We start from the raw sequence: 18,815 nt of genomic DNA, 5'->3' as shown, positions 1-18,815 counted from the left end.
TCACTATATGCCTGAACTTCTTAACACCAAAAATAAAAATTATGATCCAAAATAAATAAAGACAATCAAGGGAGGAAGAAAGAAAACACCCTCAATACAAGTATGACTTACATCCACAGAAAATTAAAATAAGGTATGACAAACATGAGACAAGAAGAGTTTACTATAAAAAAGTAGTCAAAAAACAATGAACTCTAGGAATTTAAAAACCCAAAAGCAGAAATGAAAATTCAATACAAACATTACAATATAAAATTGAGGAAATACCTCCAGAAAATAAGAGCAAAAATATAAAAGAATAGAATAATAGAATAAGCACTACAAGAATATCAACTCATTGCCAAAAAGATCTATCAATCTAATCCATTTCCAACCAAAGTTACAACAAGGTTTTTTGGTGGAACACAAGATGCCAATCCTCAAACTCACATAAACAGAAAAAGGCTCAGAATAGCTCTCCTTCTCCCAAAAAATATTAAGAGTAAGGAGAGGGGAACTTGACCTACTAGAGATCAAGACTGACTGTAAATCCATGATAAATAAATGTATTATTGATTCATAAATAGATATATAAGTGGAACAGAACAGAGCTCCCAGGAACCAAGGCTTAGATATAAAGGAAATTGGTATGTGAAACAGACAACATTATCAATCATTAAGTACTAACAGAATAGACAATTGAATGATTGGTACAGAAACATTTGATTATCCATTTGGAAAAAAAATTCATACTACATATTGAAAAAATACATATTGTCTTTATGACTTTAGGTTACATAAACCATAAAAAACACTATCAAGGAAGACTGATAAGTTCAACTACATTAAAAATTTCAAATTGTACATCAAACACAATGTAAATTGTCTCCACAAAGAGAAAAAAGATGTTTGCGATAGGGATATTAATAACTAAGGATTAGTAACCAAATGTATAAAAAGCTCCTATAAATTATTAAATATATATATAAATTATATTAATGAAAAAAAGAAAAAACATAAACTGGCAGTTCACAAAAGAAGAAACATAAAGGCCAAAAAACATAACATGCTCAATGTCAGGGAAATAGAAATTTAAACAAGAATGAGATATCATTTCATACACATCCTACTGCAAAAAAATTAAATCTGAAAAATACCAAGTGTTCAAGAGACTGTGAGAGAAAATAAACTCTTCTCTCATGTTGGTACAACCATTTTGGGGAACAATTTGGCATATATTTTACCTTCTAATAATTGCATATGTACTAAATACATACCCACATGAATAAAAGTATATGATGCTCACAGAAGCACATTTTGTAACAATTAAAACTTGGAAAGAACTTAAATCTCAATCAATTAAGTAATGGATAAATTAATTATGATATAAGCATAGGATAAAATACTATACAGAAATTGAATGAACCAGAGATACTTTGTTAACTTGGATGAATCTCAACAAAACAAGTAAAAAAAACAAGCTGGACAAAAATGCATATTGTATGATATTCTATGTATATTTTTTAAACAAACGAAATGATAAAATAATATGATATACTATCAATATACAAAGACAGAAAATTGAACACCAATTTCGAAATGATGCTCATCTTTTAGGGGTGAGGTGGTGGTGAGAGGGTGAAGTGACAGAATCGTCAGTCTTCAGTGATCTAACACTTCACTGTTTGTTTTTATTTCTGAAGCAAATATGGCAAATACATTATCTAGACGGTACATATTGGCTATATTAATGGAATTAGTTGGACATACTGGATATTGGTTACGTTAATCCCTGTAATTTTTTATATGTTCAAGTATTTGTTTTAAGTGTCTGCTTTCATCAGTACAATCCAGTACAATGGGTGCATTATAACATACAAGAAAATTCAAAAAGAATCATACAACCATAAAATACCTCATGCGGTTTTACAAAATTAATTTGCCTCCTTCCAAGAAAATTTTTCCAATTTTGTCAAAGAATTTATCATCTAACCCAAACAAAAGCTACCTGGATCCTTACAGTGAAAAACTCTGTGTGTGTGTGTGTGTGTGTGTGTGTGTGTGTGTGTGTGTGTAACAAAATCATATTAAGGACATTGGAAATTGAGGGAGTTTTTCTTTTTTCCACTAGAGGGAGGTGTTGAACTTAAAATATTTTAAAATGAAGCTTGTGTTTGAACGGACATTTAACATTACAGGAAACCACATTGTGCTGCTGGAAAATAAATTTTTCTTTCCACATCCTCCAGAAACATAGCCCCAAAGTATGATTCTTCATATGTACTCATATAAACATCTCTCAGACTCCAAAATATGGTTTCAGCTCTGAAGAATTACAGAAGCAGGGTTAGAAACGTATCAGAGCAAAAGTACTTCTTCCTAGCTTATGAAATGTATCAACACACCTAGTTATAACCCAGCACATGGTTATACCATGAAAGAGCCGGAACAAGCTTCTGCTCTCAATCCCCACAGCCAACGCAGTTCTACAATCAAAAAGTGTCTGCTGCTGTAAAGTAGAAACTGGAACTAACTTTGTGTACCTGTCACTATCATTAATCCATAAGCTTGCAGACCCAGCAGTACTTCTAGGCATGAACACAGCTGAACCACTTCTACTACAGCTCAAAGATATAAACAAGAACATTAGTGAATCATTTGTAATTAGAGCAAAAAATTTGAAAGAAAATAAAATTCCATCAATAAGAAATTCCTTAAATATATTAGGAAATTCCACATGACAGAATATCGTGCAAACACAAGAATAATGTAAGAACATCAAAAGACGGACACCAAGTATTATTGAGACATGTAATTTCATTTATGTAAATACAATAATATATGTTTATATATCCTTAGATGAGGAGTGGGATTGAAGGGGGAGGGAGCAAGACCTTCACTTTCTACTTTTAAATTTCCCTAAACTAGGGGCATTTTTTACCATGAGCACAATATATAGTAACTTTATAAACTGAATATTAAGCTATTTCCTGTCTGGAAAAAACAGGCAATACCGGTGCCATTTTTCTATGCCATTTGCTTATACAGGGCACCAGTGGGCAGTTTCTCAGGAAACTGCAAAGAAATATTCTTTGTTGCCCTAGAGCATTTAAGGTAAACTCCTTAAACATTTCCTTTTCATCTAACTTCCTCCAAGCTATCCCTAGGTCACAGCTGTGCTTACCGGGTCAATCTTTGACATGTTGCACCCCAATAAGCTGTCTTATCATACAGCCTACTGATGCCTCAGCCTGATCGGATGCCTTCCCACTCTTCCTCCTCTTTCATTAGTTTATGGTATGATTTTCAATCTACATCTCCCACACTGTTTGCCATCACAAACTCTCCCACTCCTTAATCACTGATACATAAACAAATGAGTGCGGAAATGATCATTTTATTCCCTGGTTGAGTTATAGAATTCTGGAAATGAAATAAATAACAAAAAACAGTATACATTAATCTTGTAAATGTTTGCAATCCTGCTGATCAATTATACATTGAAATAAGCTGGAAAAAATGATAAAGGAGGGACCATGGTAGTTTAAAAACAAAGTTTTACCACTGCATGTCCCACACTGTCTACAACAGAAAAGCTCATGGCAAATAGGCATCCTCAAAGTTCACATTGCGATTGGCCACTATACTGCACATCTGAAACTAACACAGAATAGTGTTGAATGCAAACTGTGATTGAAACATAAGTTTAAAAAAATTTTTAATAAGTCATGAGGATGTAAGGTACAGCATGGCGACTATAGTTGAAAATAATGTGCTACATGTTTGAAAGATGCTAAGAGAATAGACTCTAAGTTCTCATCACAAGAAAAAATTCTGTAATTATGTATGGTGACAGGCGTTAACTAGACTTATTGTGGTAACAATTTCACAATATATACAACTATTGAATCACTATGCTGTACACCTGAAATGAATATGACGTATATTGACTATATCTAAATTTTTTTTTTTAATTTTTTTAAGTTCACATTGCTATTGCTATTGCTATTGCAGAAACAAAAATAAATTTAAAAAAACAAATGTTCATTTTCAATAAAAATGTAAATAGAGAAAAATAAAAACAATATATACACATATTTTTTCAAGATCAACATAAATACTTTGTTCTAAAATTACCACGGCTTTGATTTTTTTTGAAATGCTTAAAGAAAGACAGGGAATTTTTGTTTATCAAAAAAGGTAATATGTTTAAACAAATGAGAAATACTATCTTAAATGGGATAAGTTTTGAGGTAACTCCACTAAGAACTCCCATTAATATTCCAGAGATGTACATCTCTACTGAGTGCTTCAATATTGGAAAAGAAGGGAACATAGCATAAAATGAAGATTTTCCTTTGTGGGTCTAAATAATAAAGCTCAAATGAGAGAAATATTACACCAGTTTCCTGTTAAAGATGGGATTTCAATTAGAAGGTTGTTTAAAACTTATTTTAAAAACTGAATTCCCTTAGAGAGCTACATAAAGAGAACACTATATAATGCTAACACCTAATTAACAGATGGAGACCTCTACCCAGCAGCAACCAAGAGAGAAGAGAATTTCAATCTTTTCCTTTTTTTTTTTTTAAATATATCTTTATTGATTTCAGAAAGAGGAAAGGAGCGGGAGAGAGAGAGAGAGAAACATCAATGAGGAGAGAGTCATTGATCAAGCCCGAAACCGGGCATGTGCCCTGACCAGGAATCGAATCCAGATCATCTGGATCCTAGGTCAACGCTCAACCGCTGAGCCACGCCCCGCCTGGTGCAATCTTTTCCTTTTTTAAAACAAAACTTTTATGTATAGTTTCTTACACTTGCCATATAAAAGGAAAGCAGTTTTCTTGTTACTATAGAAAGGATAAGACATAGCCTTGGCTGGTGCAGCTCCGTGGCTAGAGCGTTGGCCCTCTTCTTCTTAAAGAAAACCCATTAACATTCCATAGAATACTAGTTTGGTGGTGATGACTCCCTTTAGCTTCTTCTTGTCCGGGAAGCTCTTTATCTGTGCTTCGACTCTAAATGATAGCTTTGCTGGGTAGAGCAATCTTGGTTGTAGGTCCTTTCTTTTCATTACTTTGACTATTTCATGCTAATCCCTTCTGGCCTGCAAAATTTCTGTTGAGAAATCAGCTGACAGTCTTTTTCCTTTTTTTAAATTTACTTTTATTGTTGAAAGTATTACAAATATCCTCCTTTTTCCCCCCACTGATTCCCTCCCCACAGGCCTTCACCTGACTATTGTCTGTGTCCATAGGTTATGCATATATGCATGTAAATTCTTATGTTAATCTCTCCCCACCCACTCCCACCTTCCCTCTGAGATTTGTCAGTCTGTTCCATGCTTCTATGTCTGTGGATCTATTTTGTTTATTGTTTTATTTTGTTCATTAGATTCCACATATGAGTAAGATCATGTGACACTTGTCTTTCCCTAACTGGCTTATTTCGCTTAGCATAATACTCTCCAGGTCCCACCACGCTGTCTCAAAGGGTAAGGGAGCCTTTGTTTTTATAGTTGCATAGTATTCCATGGTGTAGATGTCCGAGAAGATGCTTGATATGATTTCAATCTTCTTGAACTTGTAGAGACTTGTTTTGTGTCCTAAAATGTGGTCTATCTTTGAGAATGTCCTATGTGCACTTGAGAATGCCTATTCTGCAGTTTTGGAGTGAAATGTTCTGTATATGTCAATTAAATCCATCTGATCTAGTGTGTCAATTAGAGTCACTGTTTCCTTGTTGATTTTTTATCTGGAAGATCTATCCAGTAAAGTCAGTGGGGTGTTAAAGTCCCCTACTATGACTGTATTGCTGTTGATCTCCTGTAAAGTCCTCCAGAAGTTTGTTTTGTTGTTGTTTTCCCCCAGCCTGTGAGTCTTTTGTTCTGAGGTGGGTCTCTTGTAGACAGCATGTATTTAGGTCTTTTTTTATTATCCATTCAGCTACCCTATGTCTTTTAATTGAGACATTTAATCCATTTATGTTTAAGGTTATTAGTGATAGGTACTTATCTATTGACATTTTATGTCTTTATGCCTACATTTCTCATTCTCTCTATTTCAACTTCTTACTACAGCAGTCCCTTTAACATAAAGGATAAATTCCTTTAGCCTTTTTTTTTTGTCTAGAAAGCTCTTTATTTCACCATCTATTTTGAATGATAGCTTTGCTGGATAGAGTACTCTTGGTTTCATATCCTTGTTTTGCATAACCTTGACTACTTCATGCCATTCCTGTCTGGCCTGTAGAGTTTCTGATGAAAAATCAACTGACAGTCTTCTGGGAGCTCCTTTGTAGGTAACAGCTTGCTTTTCTCTTGCTGCCTTTAAGATTCTCTCTTTGGTCCAGCCGGGTGTGGCTCAGCGGCTGAGCATCAACCTGGGGTCCAGGCGATCAGGGTTCGATTCCTGGTCGGGGCACATGCCCAGGTTGCGGGCTCGATCAATGACTCTCTCATCATTGATGTTTCTATCTCTGTCTCTCCCTCTCCCTTCCTCTCTCTAAAATCAATAAAGATATATTTAAAAAAAAAAAAAAAAAAGATTCTCTTTGTTTTGAATTTTTGGCATTTCAATTATGATGTGTCTGGGCATGGGCCTCTTTGGGTTCTTCTTGCTTGGGACACTCTGTGCCTCCTGAACTTGTGTGACTTTTTCCTTCACCAGGTTAGGGAAGTTTTCTGCCATTATTTCTTCAAACAGGTTCTCTAACCCTTGCTTGCTTTTGACCTCCTCTGACACTCCTATGATACAAATATTGTTACATTTCATGTTGTCCCACAGCTCCCTTCAACTGTCCTCGTTTTTTGTTTTTTCTTTTTGGATCTCTGATTTTTTTCTACCCTGTCTTCTAATTCACTGATCTGATCCTCAGCTTTCCCGAATCTGCTGTTTATTCCTTCCAATGTTTAATTTTTACTATATCATTCTTAATTTCCTTCATAGTTTCCATTTCTTTTCTCATGCTGTTGAGCATTCTTATGATCAGTATTCTGAACTCTATATCTGATAGATTGCTTACCTCCCTTTCATTTATCTCTTCTTCTGGAGAATTCTTTTGTTCATTCATTTGGGGCTTGTTTTTTTGTCTCCCCATTCTAGCTGCCTGTTTGGATTTGTTTCTATGTATTATGTAGATCTGCTAAGACTCCCAGTTTTTTGGATGGCCTCTGGTGCAGGCCAAAGTCAGACACTGTTTGTGACCGGCCTTGAGTACTCTGTTTGAAGTTTTCCACAGCTTCTGTTTTCCTCTGCTGGGTCTGAGTGTGTTTGGACAGGACCAAGATGTGGACCAAGGTCTGATTTTCCAAGCCCTGGGTCCAGAAGGAAATCAGGCAAAGACTCCAGTCTCTTAATGAGCCTCAGGCTGAAGAAACTCCACAGGGTGGGGCAGCTGATTGTTATCAGTCTCTTAAGGAGCCTCTCAGGCTGTAGAAACTCCACAGGGTGGGGTCAGAGGTTTTCCAGCAGGGTGGGCCAATTGCTTCCCCCAAAGGCAAAAGCTGGTTGGAAGGTAAATGTCTGCCTGAGAAAGATGTCTTCTGCCGTATGGGGGAATGACTCAGCAGATGGGTGCCCTCTAAGATCTATCCCCCCAGCCAGCCCCCTGGATTCTCCTCACTGTGCTCGAGTCCACTCCGCTTCTGCCAGAGCCCAAGGTGAGTGGCTGCACACAGAACTTTGTGCATTGGCCCTTTAAGAGGGTGCCTGCAGTGCCAGCCCTCTCTCTCTGGCAGACAGAAACCCCACTGCTTTTCACAGCCAGATGTTATGTGGGTACCTTCCTCAGTTCTGGTGTTCTGAGCTGGGGAGCCCAGCTTGGGGTTGAGACCCCAGAATTCTCAGTGGGAACTTCCAACAGCTGATATACTCCAGACCTTCAGCTGCTGCCTGTGGGAGCCCAGCCAGCCCTCTCACCTCTGCACTTCCTACCAGTCTCTATGAAGATCTCCACTTTTGTCCTTGGTTATGAGGGTGCCCCCCAGCTAGTCTTCAGTTGCAGTCGATTATTCAGGGTGGTTTTTCTGCATTTTAGTTGTACTTCCAGTTTCATCCTGGGAGAGTGTCAGTGTAGCTTCCACTCAATCCACTGCCATCTTGGATCTCCTCTCAACTGAGTTTTATGGGAGCTCCCTTGTATGATCCAGATGGAGACCTCCCACAACCACATAAAAATTACAACTAAATTATAGAACCACCATCATTCAGAACCGCCTGAAATCTAGCTGAACAGAAGTGCTGGCTGAGGCTATTGTTCCTTTGCTGAGCCCTTCCCCCAGAAGTAGAATGGCTGTACCATATCTGAGTCTCCACCAATCTGGCTAACACTGTTTATCCAGCCCTGATGATTCCCTGAGACCCTGCCCTAGCCAACTTTCAGGCCTACCCAAGCCATTTTCAGTGGCTTTTCCATACAAATGGCCTCTTTTGGATCATGCTTCAGACATCATCCACACAATTAAATACAATTCTCTGAATCATATTTTACAAGTTTCAGGCTTCTGATTGGTAGCACTGAAGATTTCTGAGTGTTTAGAAATGAAGAGGTTATTTTCATTTACTTATGTTTGCTTGTTTGTTCCAGGTAGCCTTTAATATAATTATCAACAGCAGCTCAAATGCCTTCGGCTCTGTGATGAGTTCCCCTATCTCCCAGGCAGTTAATCAATTCTTCTTTTATGGTCCCATAATATTTTATTCAAAATTTTATGATATTACAATATATTTTCTCTCTTTACATGTCTCTCCATGTTGAAAAATAAAATCACATCATAATCATATCATATCATAAACAAATTGATATCCTCAGTACCCACACAGACACTAAGAAAACCAAGAGGTCTAAAGAGTAATTGCTATGTCTTTCCATATTCTACAGAAGATGTGACTGGGAAGAAAAGCATTGCCCAATGACCAAAGGGTTGGAAAAACTGTGGTTTTGTTAGTATTTTGAATACTTATATATACAACAAATTGAGTATTTCTACTGTTTACTTCCAGCTTTCACTCTTAAAGAAATAAGGTGCCTCCTATTCTCTGGCTGCCTTTGTCTTGAAAAGTTGTTTCAAACACAAAGTTACTCCAAAATTTAAGAATGTATATCTCTGACATCTATATAAAGACTAACTCAATTTGCCATTTTGTGTAGAAAAAGTGTTTGTCATCACAAAATATGTAATAGAGGAATGATGGAAATTTATTTGAAATTTTAAGTTAGTTGGTTATTGAATTCACAGTTTGAATTTGTCCTATCTCTCCTTCAAAATAACTTACATATAATCTCCAGAAAAAATGCAAAGTACACTGGAGTGAGAATCTGGAGACTTGTAGTCTTTTCTCACATTAATCATTCAGTTTGTGATCTCACATTAATCACTCGGTCATAAATCTCCTTCTGCTCATCTATAAAGGGGGTTAGATGTAATCAGTGATTTTCAAACAAGAAGCCTTGGGGATTCTGTGTGTTGCAGGGGGAGAGGTTAATAGAAGATGATTAATAATCTGCACTACATTACTTAAAATAGTTCAAAAACCACAATACTATAATATTTGTACACATCCATTAATATCCAAAATCCATTCTATTTCTTTTTACCCCAAAACTGCAACATTTTAATTTTATTTTTCAGTTACAGTTTACAGTCAATATTATTTTGTATTAGTCTCAGGTATACTGCATAGTGGTTAGATACCATTCTATCTCTTTATGCTATTAAAGACTCCTAACAGTCTCACATGTTAAATTGGAAAAATAAAATGCCAAATGTAGCCCTGGATGGGTGGCTCAGTCATTGGAGCCACCCATTGCAGGTTCAAACCCTGGTCAGGGCACATACCTAGGTTGCAGGTTTGACTCCCGGCCACAGTAGGGGCACATGTGGGAGGCAACCAATCAATGTGTCTCTCTCGCATCAGTGGTTTTTTTTCTCTCTCTCTCCCTCTTTTCCTCCCTCCCTCCTTTCCATTCTCTCTAAAAATCAATGGAAAAAATAGCCTTGGGTGAAGATTAACAAAACAAAAACAAATGTATATAGATGTCCCTCTCAAAATCACATAATGCAATGGAAGTCATCCAACTCTAATGATATCTGTTGGTAACAGCTGCATATATTGTCATGTAACTACAAATGAAAGATGACCTTTCAGAGGTCAAAGACTAGGAATTATTTTCCCTTTGAGCAAGCCAATTAATGCACTAATGTAAATTCAATATCATAAGCATTAACAAGACATATTTAAGGAACTGTATTATTATTTTTTAAATACCTGTACTATAAATTGTAACTCTCTTCTTTCTGCTTCCCATTGTTCTGCTTGTAATCTAAACTCCTCCAATGCTGTCTCCCTGATCTGAGAATCCATTTCATTCTTCTCCTGCTGATGTTTCTCCAATGCTTCCTTTATACGAATAAAATCTTGCTTTACTATTAGATCAATAAAAGTTAGCTTTCTTCCTTCATCCCTAATTTAAATATACAAAGGACTCTCCTTACCTATCTTGTTAAAACTCATTATAATTTATGCTAATATCATTACTAGAACTATTATATTTTGATCAGAATATAGATCTGAATAAGAAGCTATGCTTACCTATTTAATTTAAGCAACATTTTATATGTATATATATACTTAAACCAATTTTTCTAAAAATTTTAACTTCAGAGGTTTTAACAAAATGCATTATGATAAAGAGACAAAAAGAAAATATATAGATTTTATGTAATTTATATGTAAATCTATGTGTAAAGTAGATAATATGAAAATCTCTAATTACCTATGAACAAACTATTTGGATTACCTAATAATGTATATATAAACCTAACAGAAAACATCGTATTTCCAAAAGGGGAGAAGGAAGGAGTTTTGTGCAACAAACCAGGATAAGGAAATTCTAGAGTACCAAGAATTTTAAAAATCAAAAAATATGTTTTTAGCCCTGGCCCATGTCTCAGTTGGTTGAGTGTCCCAAGAACCAAGAGGTCACTGGTTCAATTCCCAGTGAGGACACATGCCCAGGTTGTGGGCTTGATCCCCAGTAGGAGGCATGCAAGAGGCAGTCATTGATGTTTCTCTCTCCCTCCCTCTCTCTTCCCCTCTGTAAAATCAATAAAAACATATTTAAATATATATATATATGTATGTGTGTGTGTGTGTGTGTGTGTGTGTGTGTGTGTGTGTGTGTTTTAAGTCTGGACTGTCACTACTTTCTAGTTCTACAGATAAACAATGTTGGCAAGAGGCTTTTCTTTTTGGGTTTTCCTATAGTTGTACTACATTTGCTACATCTAAGATGGTTCAAAAAACTTAAAAATATAAAATGCAGGTTTCTAGAGAAGCCAAACTTTTTTCACCTATAGGGTTCAAAATTCAGTCCCCATCAACACAAGAAGAAAGATTCTGTGGTTTATGAGACAGAAGGAGAGCCTCCTGTGTCCATCTAACAATAGAATGGAGCTGCACAATAAAGATTGCCCTTATAACTTTCCCTAATAGAAAGCCATCAAAGGAGTCTGGAGTCCTCTTCCCTCAGGGCTAAACAGTGACTCCTACTCAATCCCAAATTCCCCAAGGGTCTCTGTGAAGATCAGTTCAAAGCCAATGAGGTAAAATCAAAGCAGAGTTCTCCTATTAAGCAGCTGATCAAGATCACATCAAGATCTTGCAACCTGAGGTGCAGGCTGATTGTAAGGAATGCTGCCACCGTTACCCTTCTTTCCCCATAGCTCCAAGACATTTTACATGGAGCAGGTTTTTTAGGGCCACCCAGGGACTTGTGGTTCTAGCTGACACCTAAACTTCCCCTATACAAATATGAATGGAGCCCTTATAGAAGCCAGGCACCATTCTAGTAATAAACAGGAAACAAATTATGAGTGCTGCTGTAAAAGAAAACAAAAATAGATCTGCTGACAATGTCTGGGAATGTTTGAGTTGAAACTTTTATATTTAGTAAATGCTTTTGTAAAATTATTTTAGTGAAGATTTATTTCCAGAAAAGCCATTTACACCAGTGGTAAATGTAAAGCATTTTTATAATGTTTTTTTTAACTTAAACTGCTACTTCAAAAATATGACAAATACAGTATAGACAATTCAAAATCTATCTTCTAAGAGGCTGGCAATCTCAACCTTAAACCATAATTTTACTTCAGAGAGTAAAAAGGAAAAAAAAGTTGGGGGGGAGGGAGAATAAATACCTCACAATAATTTTAGTAAAAGGTCATCAAATTGTTTAAATAGCATATCTATATAGCATGAGCTCTATATAGATAATAAGCATATATCAGATACATAAATGGTTTTTCTATATTTATTGTATATTCAGACCAAATCTAGGGCCTACATTTCTAAAATTCAAAATTTTCATGCTATAGAACCAAAAGGGCTATAGGTTCTTATATTCTTACAAAATGTCCATGTGTTTATTTTTTTAATTTTGATCAGAGATTTCAAACTGTTTTTCACAAAAGAAACAGTATGTAGAATACATATTCATGTATTCTAAAGCATATTACAAGAAAGACCTGCAAAAATTACTCTAACAACGAAAGGAGGGAGGGAGGGCAGAAGGAAATCAGATTTTTTTGCTTTCTGGTAGTTTTTTTCTTTCCAAGGACAACTTCAAATAATGTATAACACATCTTAATGAATATTATAGATAGCAAAATTTCTTTGCAAAAATATTTTACCTGTAGAGTTTTCTCTAGTTTGCTTTTTTCTTTCATAAGTAAATCATATTCTTGATTGCAATTTTGAATTATATTGTCTCTTTCCTCCAGATCACATTCAAATCTTCTGCATTCTTCTTTCCACTTCTGCTGGGAAATCTGAAATGCTTTCTCAATCTCATTTGTCCTTCCTTGAAGTTCTGTATTCTGAGCTATTAAAAATATAAGAGAATAACAGGTATATTTACAACCATAAATTAAATCCCTAGAGTTCAAAAACCTAGGTCTTGGAGCTGATTTCATTCGCAGCATGATCTTAGGACAAAACCTGTTAACCATTTCACACCGGTAAACTCTTGAAAAGCTCACTGTCCCAGAACCAGGATTCTACCATATTTTTATCTCTTTTCCCCTCCAGATAAAGGTGGTTTTGCCATGAAATTATATGACATATTCCCAGAGACATGCCCATGTTTAGGTGCACCTCTAGCACCAAATGTCACTCTTTCTCCTATTCAAGAAAATAAATGTTTTTTTAAAAAAGACTGTGATATACAGGGCCACTCTTTTTAAAAGACTTTATAGTTACAAATTGTGACACTTGATTATTGGCAACTAATTAGTTGTAACACATCTTACACAAAATTGAAGTTGGAAACCACTGTTACAACCCTTAGAACTATGGTACGTACTCTCCCAAAATTAGGCTCAATCCCCTCTCATCCTATATTACATTGACAATAGCCAACATCTCTCCACTAGGGTTGCTGCTATGTTTCAGCATGTAGAAAAGAAATAATGAAAGGCTTCCAGGTCTGGCTCCATCACCTATCACCTGATTAAACCTCTTTGACTCTCGGAATTAAATACCTCCTAGTTAAAATTTTGTGACGATCAAACGAGGAAATATGTAAAACACACTTGTAAAACAAAAAATAGCACCACAGTTAGTAGTATTGTTTTTAAATTCTATTTGTATTTTGAATGGATCATATATTCCAAAGGTTCAAAATTCAAAGGTGTAAGTGGTACAAAAAGTCTCCGTCCCTTGTAGTTCCTCTCACTACAAGACATTATCCCATGGTCTAGCAGCCTGCATTGCAGGTAAGACGTTTGAGGTCATTTTGATTTCTGTCCCTCCGTATGTGGCCACTTTTTCTTTCCTTTTCTTTTCATTCCTTGTACAGTAAATACCCATAAAACTGCCTAGACTCCATGATTGTTAACATTTTGCTATATTTGTTTTATCGCACATTCATCCATTTGTTTATCCATCCATCAGACCACAATACTTTTTTATGCATTGCAAAGCAAGTCGCATATATAAGCATATTTAACTCCTAAATAATTCAGCATTCACATCATTAACTAGAATTCAATATAGTTTCACTCTTTTGAAGGTAAAATTTACATAGAGTGAAATGCACAACGCTGAAGTATACCATTCAAAGAGATTTGATAAATGCCTACACTCCTAGAACCTAGACCCCTACCAAAATATAGAAAAATATAGAACATTTTCTTTAACTCAAAAAGTTTCCTCATACCTTTTCCCAGTCAATCCCTACTCTGAAACCACCCCAGAGGCAAAGACTGTTCTGATTTCTTTTTCACCAACCATTAGTTATCTCTGTCCCAAAACTTCATATAAACGGAGTCATATAGGACGTTCTCTTGTGTATAAACTTCACTCAGCATAACAGTTTTGAAATTCACTCATGTTATTGCATATATCAGTAGTTGGTTCATTTTTATTGCTTAGTAGTATTTCATTGTATGAATATAACACAAATTATTTCTTCATTCTCTTATCAATGGACATTTAGGATTTGTTTGTTTTTTCCAATTTTTGGCTGTCATAAAGGAGCTGCTATAAACATTGGTGTACAAGTCAAATGTTTCCCAGGGAGAAATACCAAAGAGTGTAACTACTGGGTCACAGGATAAAGATGATTATATTAAAAGAAACTGCCGGGTTTTGTCCAAAGTAGTCATACCACTTTACTCTCCCATGAACTATAAAAGTTCCAGTTGTTCTACATCCTCACTAGCATTCAGTATTGATGGGCATGCAGTTACCGTCACAGTGGTTTTTAATTTGCATTTCCCTAATGACAAGTAAGGTTAAGCATTTTTCATGTGATTAATGGCCTTTCCTCCATTTCCTCTGTAACATGTCTGTTGAAATTATTTGACTTTGGGCAAGTAACTTCCCGTCTTCCCTGGACTTCCATATCCTCATAATTAAATTAAATCCATTAACTTGTATATCTAGTGCCTTGCAATCCTTTTATTCCTAAGTGGTATAGTTATTAAATGCCAGAAGTGATCAAAAACACTTCTGACCAATGGCAATAACCCAAAACAGCTGGCCAAGACTAGGGTACATAACTTTGCAATATTTATAACTTAACATTTGTTTAGTTCTATGCAATTAACAAAGCACTTTCATTTTCTAATTTCATCCTTAAAACAACCTAGGTTCAGCCTGGCCCATAAAGCTCAGTGGTTGAGTGCCAACCCATGCACCAAGAGGTCACCGGTTCAATTCTCGGTCAGGGCACATGCCTGGGTTGCAGGCTCCATCCCCAGTAGGGGGCATGCAGGAGGCAGCCAAGTAATGGATGTTTCTGTCTCATCAATGTTTCCATCTCTCTCCTCCCATCTTCTCTCTCTGAAATCAATAAAAACATATTAAAAAAAAACACAAAAAAACCTAGGTTCAAATATCAGTAAATAAGTTGTAGAACCAGATTCAAACCTAAATCTTCTGAATTCATGTTCAGTGTTCTCTTAATTAAAACCTGCTGTATACAAAACTATTCATAGCAACATTCTGTTTTTAAATACTTTTATTGATTTTTAGAGAGAGAAGAAGGAAGAGGGGGAGAGAGAAACATCACTGTGAGAGAGACACAGCAATTGGTTGCCTCCCACACACGCCCTGAACAGGCCAGGCATCGAGCCTGCAACCATTTGGTGTGTGGGCCAATGTTCTAACCACTAAACAACACCAGCCAGGGAAGCAACATTATTCTTCATAACCAAAACCCAGACACAACCCAAATAGTGAATGCATAATAACTGTGGCATATGCACACAATATAATACTAACCATCAACATGAAGTTCATAAAACGTATGGGTGAACTTACAAACTTGACAATGTTGAAGGAAAGAAGCCAGATACAAGAGTACATACTAAAGTAAAAAAAGGGCAAAATTCACCCTTGCTATTAAAAATCAGGATATTGCCTGGCTGGTGTGCTTAGTGGTTGAGCATCGACCCATGAACCAGGAGATCAGGGTTCAACTCCCAGTTAGGGCACATGCCTGGCTGTGGCTTGATCCCCAGTAGGGGGCCTGCAGGAGGCAGCCGATCAATGACTCTCTCATCATTGATTATTCTATCTTTCTTCCTCTCCCTTCCTCTCTCTGAAATCAATAAAAACATATTTAAAAATCAGGATAGTAGTTATCCATGTGGAAGGACTTCTGGTAATTTTATATTCCATGATCTGGGTTCTTGTGATCACTTTACACTTATCTAGGCACATTTCTTTAATATATACTTAAGTAAAAAGATTTTTAAAGATGGTCATATGCTATATTAATAGATAACTTCTGAGAGTTAAATCAACTGCCTTTCTCCTTTCTAGGCTCCACACTTTAACCCAGTTGTTCCTAACCCTCAATAATCAACAAAATCACCTGTAGTGCTTCTTGCATAAACAAATTCTCTCAAACTAGAGATCCTGATTCCAGGCTATATGTAATAGAAGACTACAACACATTTTTTTTAATGTCTATGTGGCCCTGGCCAGTTGGTTGGAGCATTGTCCCAAACACTGAAAAGGTTGTGGGTTCGATCCCCAGTCGGGGCGTGTATGGGAGGCAACCAATTAATGTTTCTCTCTGACATCAGTGTCTTTCTCTCTCTCTCCCTTCCTCTCTCTAAAAATCAATGGACATATCCTTGGGTGAGGATTAAAAAATAAAAATCTCTGTGTGATTCTGCTGATTATTCATGGAAAAGGCGCTCTAAAAAGTGATTAACAAAATTTTAAACCCCTTTTTCCACACATACACAACATAAAAAAATTAATATAAAGTTGATGAATGTTCACATAATTGCCTGAGAACTTTATACACACCCAGCATATTCTGTCCATAAAAGACCAGTCAATGAATCAAAACCTAACCTCTGACCCTATGTAGAATGCACACACAACACTGAGCAATGATATACAATGAGGTCGCAATTCTTAACATGGGAAAAAAGGAAACTGCCTTACCACAGAGCTTTTCTTGGACCCTATGTGCCTCGGCTAACCTTTCTTCAGCAGCGCGTCTTCCAACACCAGCTTCCTTTCTAGCAACAGCCAGGTCATATTCCAAACTTTGTCGCAATGCTTCTCCTTTTTCAACCTCAGAGCGTAGTTTGGCAATCTGGCTCTCATAGCTTGCCAGCTAAAAACAGATTTCTGATATCATGAACCAATATTAAAATATGTCTCCAAGATTATGAGATAATTAACCCAAACATTTACATTTCTTAGGAAAACCTGTTTTGATAATATTTATACAAGAATGTATACATTGATATACTTTCTAAAAGACTGGAAAAGAAGCATTAGCCTTTCTCAACAAATGACACTAGTAATTTTCTTATTTTAGAGAATCCACCAGAGAAAAAAAATGTTTTTAAATCTTATGTGAACTTCTTATAAAAATAAAGGAAAATCACAAGTTTTTGTCAGAAAATAGTCATACCTATGAAATGGAAAAAATGCATGACACATAATAAGCAATTAAAAATTTATTCTCTCCTCCTATTCCCTAAATAAAATGAAGGAGCAAACTGCATCAAAATATAGTTTGGTAAATACTGTCTATATTATTTCTCTTGATTATGCCTTTACTGATAGAGCATAAATAAAAATGCTATCTTTGCAGGGGTTTTAATGAACTAATATCCAATTTAATATCTAGATAACTAGATATCTAATGACTATAATATCCTTCCATGAAATAATGTGATAGAACATAGGTCTGAAAATTAAAACTAGATGATTTATAAAGTCCTTTGCCACTCTTAACATTCTATGATCGAATCAATGATTCATTAAATAATATTAAACACTTGCTTTGTGCTAAGTACAGTGAAAGATTAAAAAGCAAATATTAGTCCAGCCAGCATGGCACAGCAGTTGAGCATCAACCTAGGATCCAGGAGATCAGTTCAATTCCCAGTCAGGGCACATGCCCGGCTTATGGACTCGATCCCCAGTATGGGGTGTGCAGGAGGCAGCTGATCAATGACTCTCTCATCATTGATGTTTCTATCTCTCTCTCCCTCTCCCTTTCACTCTCTGAAATCAATAAAGACATATTTTAAAATATATATTATTGAGCCCCTAATTTCAAGGAATTCAATGCTATAGAAAGGCACATTGTACAAGTTTTATAAAAGAGGTAAAAATGTGATGATAGTTCAAAGAAAAGCAAAATGATTTACTGCTGATGGGAAAGAAAAAAATGGTGGATGACAGAATGCTAGGAAAGTATCATTTAGGAAAGCACTGAGTTACTATCAAATAAGAGACACAAGAATCTCTGCAGGACAACCTCAGAAATTACCTAAGCAGCTATTAAAACGTAGAGTGTAGCAACAGTTAACTCTTTTCCACATATAAAGAATAAAATAATTTCCAATTTAAATTTTAGAAAAGCAAATGCCTTCAAAACACTGTACTTACAAAATGAGAATTTATAAATATCTTTTAATAAAGAAAAAAATGACAGGACATCCTTAATTACAAATTCAAGATTACTCTTGGGAGTGGAAGAAGCTTCCCAATGTTGCTACCCTCTGAGTTGATAATATCCCTATTTGTCTTTCTGCTCTTCTAGTACCTGCGTAATCAACTGGCTCTACTAATGTCCTTTTATTGAAAGACCTAAAGTAATGTCTATTTTCTTGACTGAACACCAAATAATATTGTTCTTGGTATCAGAAATGGTCTCAAAATGGGTTTCTGATATTGAGTAGTGAACCTGTATGAGCCTAAATACAATGAAGAGCTCTACCTACAAATGGGATTCTAGGGATCCATGACATATAGTGGGATCACAATTTTTTAAATTATCATGTACAGTTGTTT

The 18,815-nt window shown here is 35.9% G+C and overlaps 1 protein-coding gene across 2 annotated transcripts in view; it reads right to left on the bottom strand.

Moving 5' to 3' along the window:
• Positions 1 to 18,815, bottom strand: part of CCDC171 (coiled-coil domain containing 171) — a 237,488-nt gene that overhangs the window by 198,827 nt on the left and 19,846 nt on the right. Inside the window, exons 5-7 of one of the 2 annotated variants that reach the window (XM_081151147.1) lie at positions 16,947 to 17,121; positions 12,674 to 12,864; positions 10,251 to 10,382 (exon numbers count right to left, since the gene is read on the bottom strand). In XM_081151147.1, the coding sequence (XP_081007273.1) occupies positions 10,251 to 10,382; positions 12,674 to 12,864; positions 16,947 to 17,121 (498 nt within the window). The remainder of the gene's footprint in view (positions 1 to 10,250; positions 10,383 to 12,673; positions 12,865 to 16,946; positions 17,122 to 18,815) is intronic. The other variant, XM_081151148.1, reaches the window with a different exon arrangement.

This window comes from Miniopterus schreibersii (assembly GCF_964146895.1).
Source record: "Miniopterus schreibersii genome assembly, chromosome: 11".
Lineage (NCBI taxonomy): Eukaryota > Metazoa > Chordata > Mammalia > Chiroptera > Miniopteridae > Miniopterus > Miniopterus schreibersii.
This window is presented reverse-complemented; position numbering and strand designations above follow the sequence as displayed.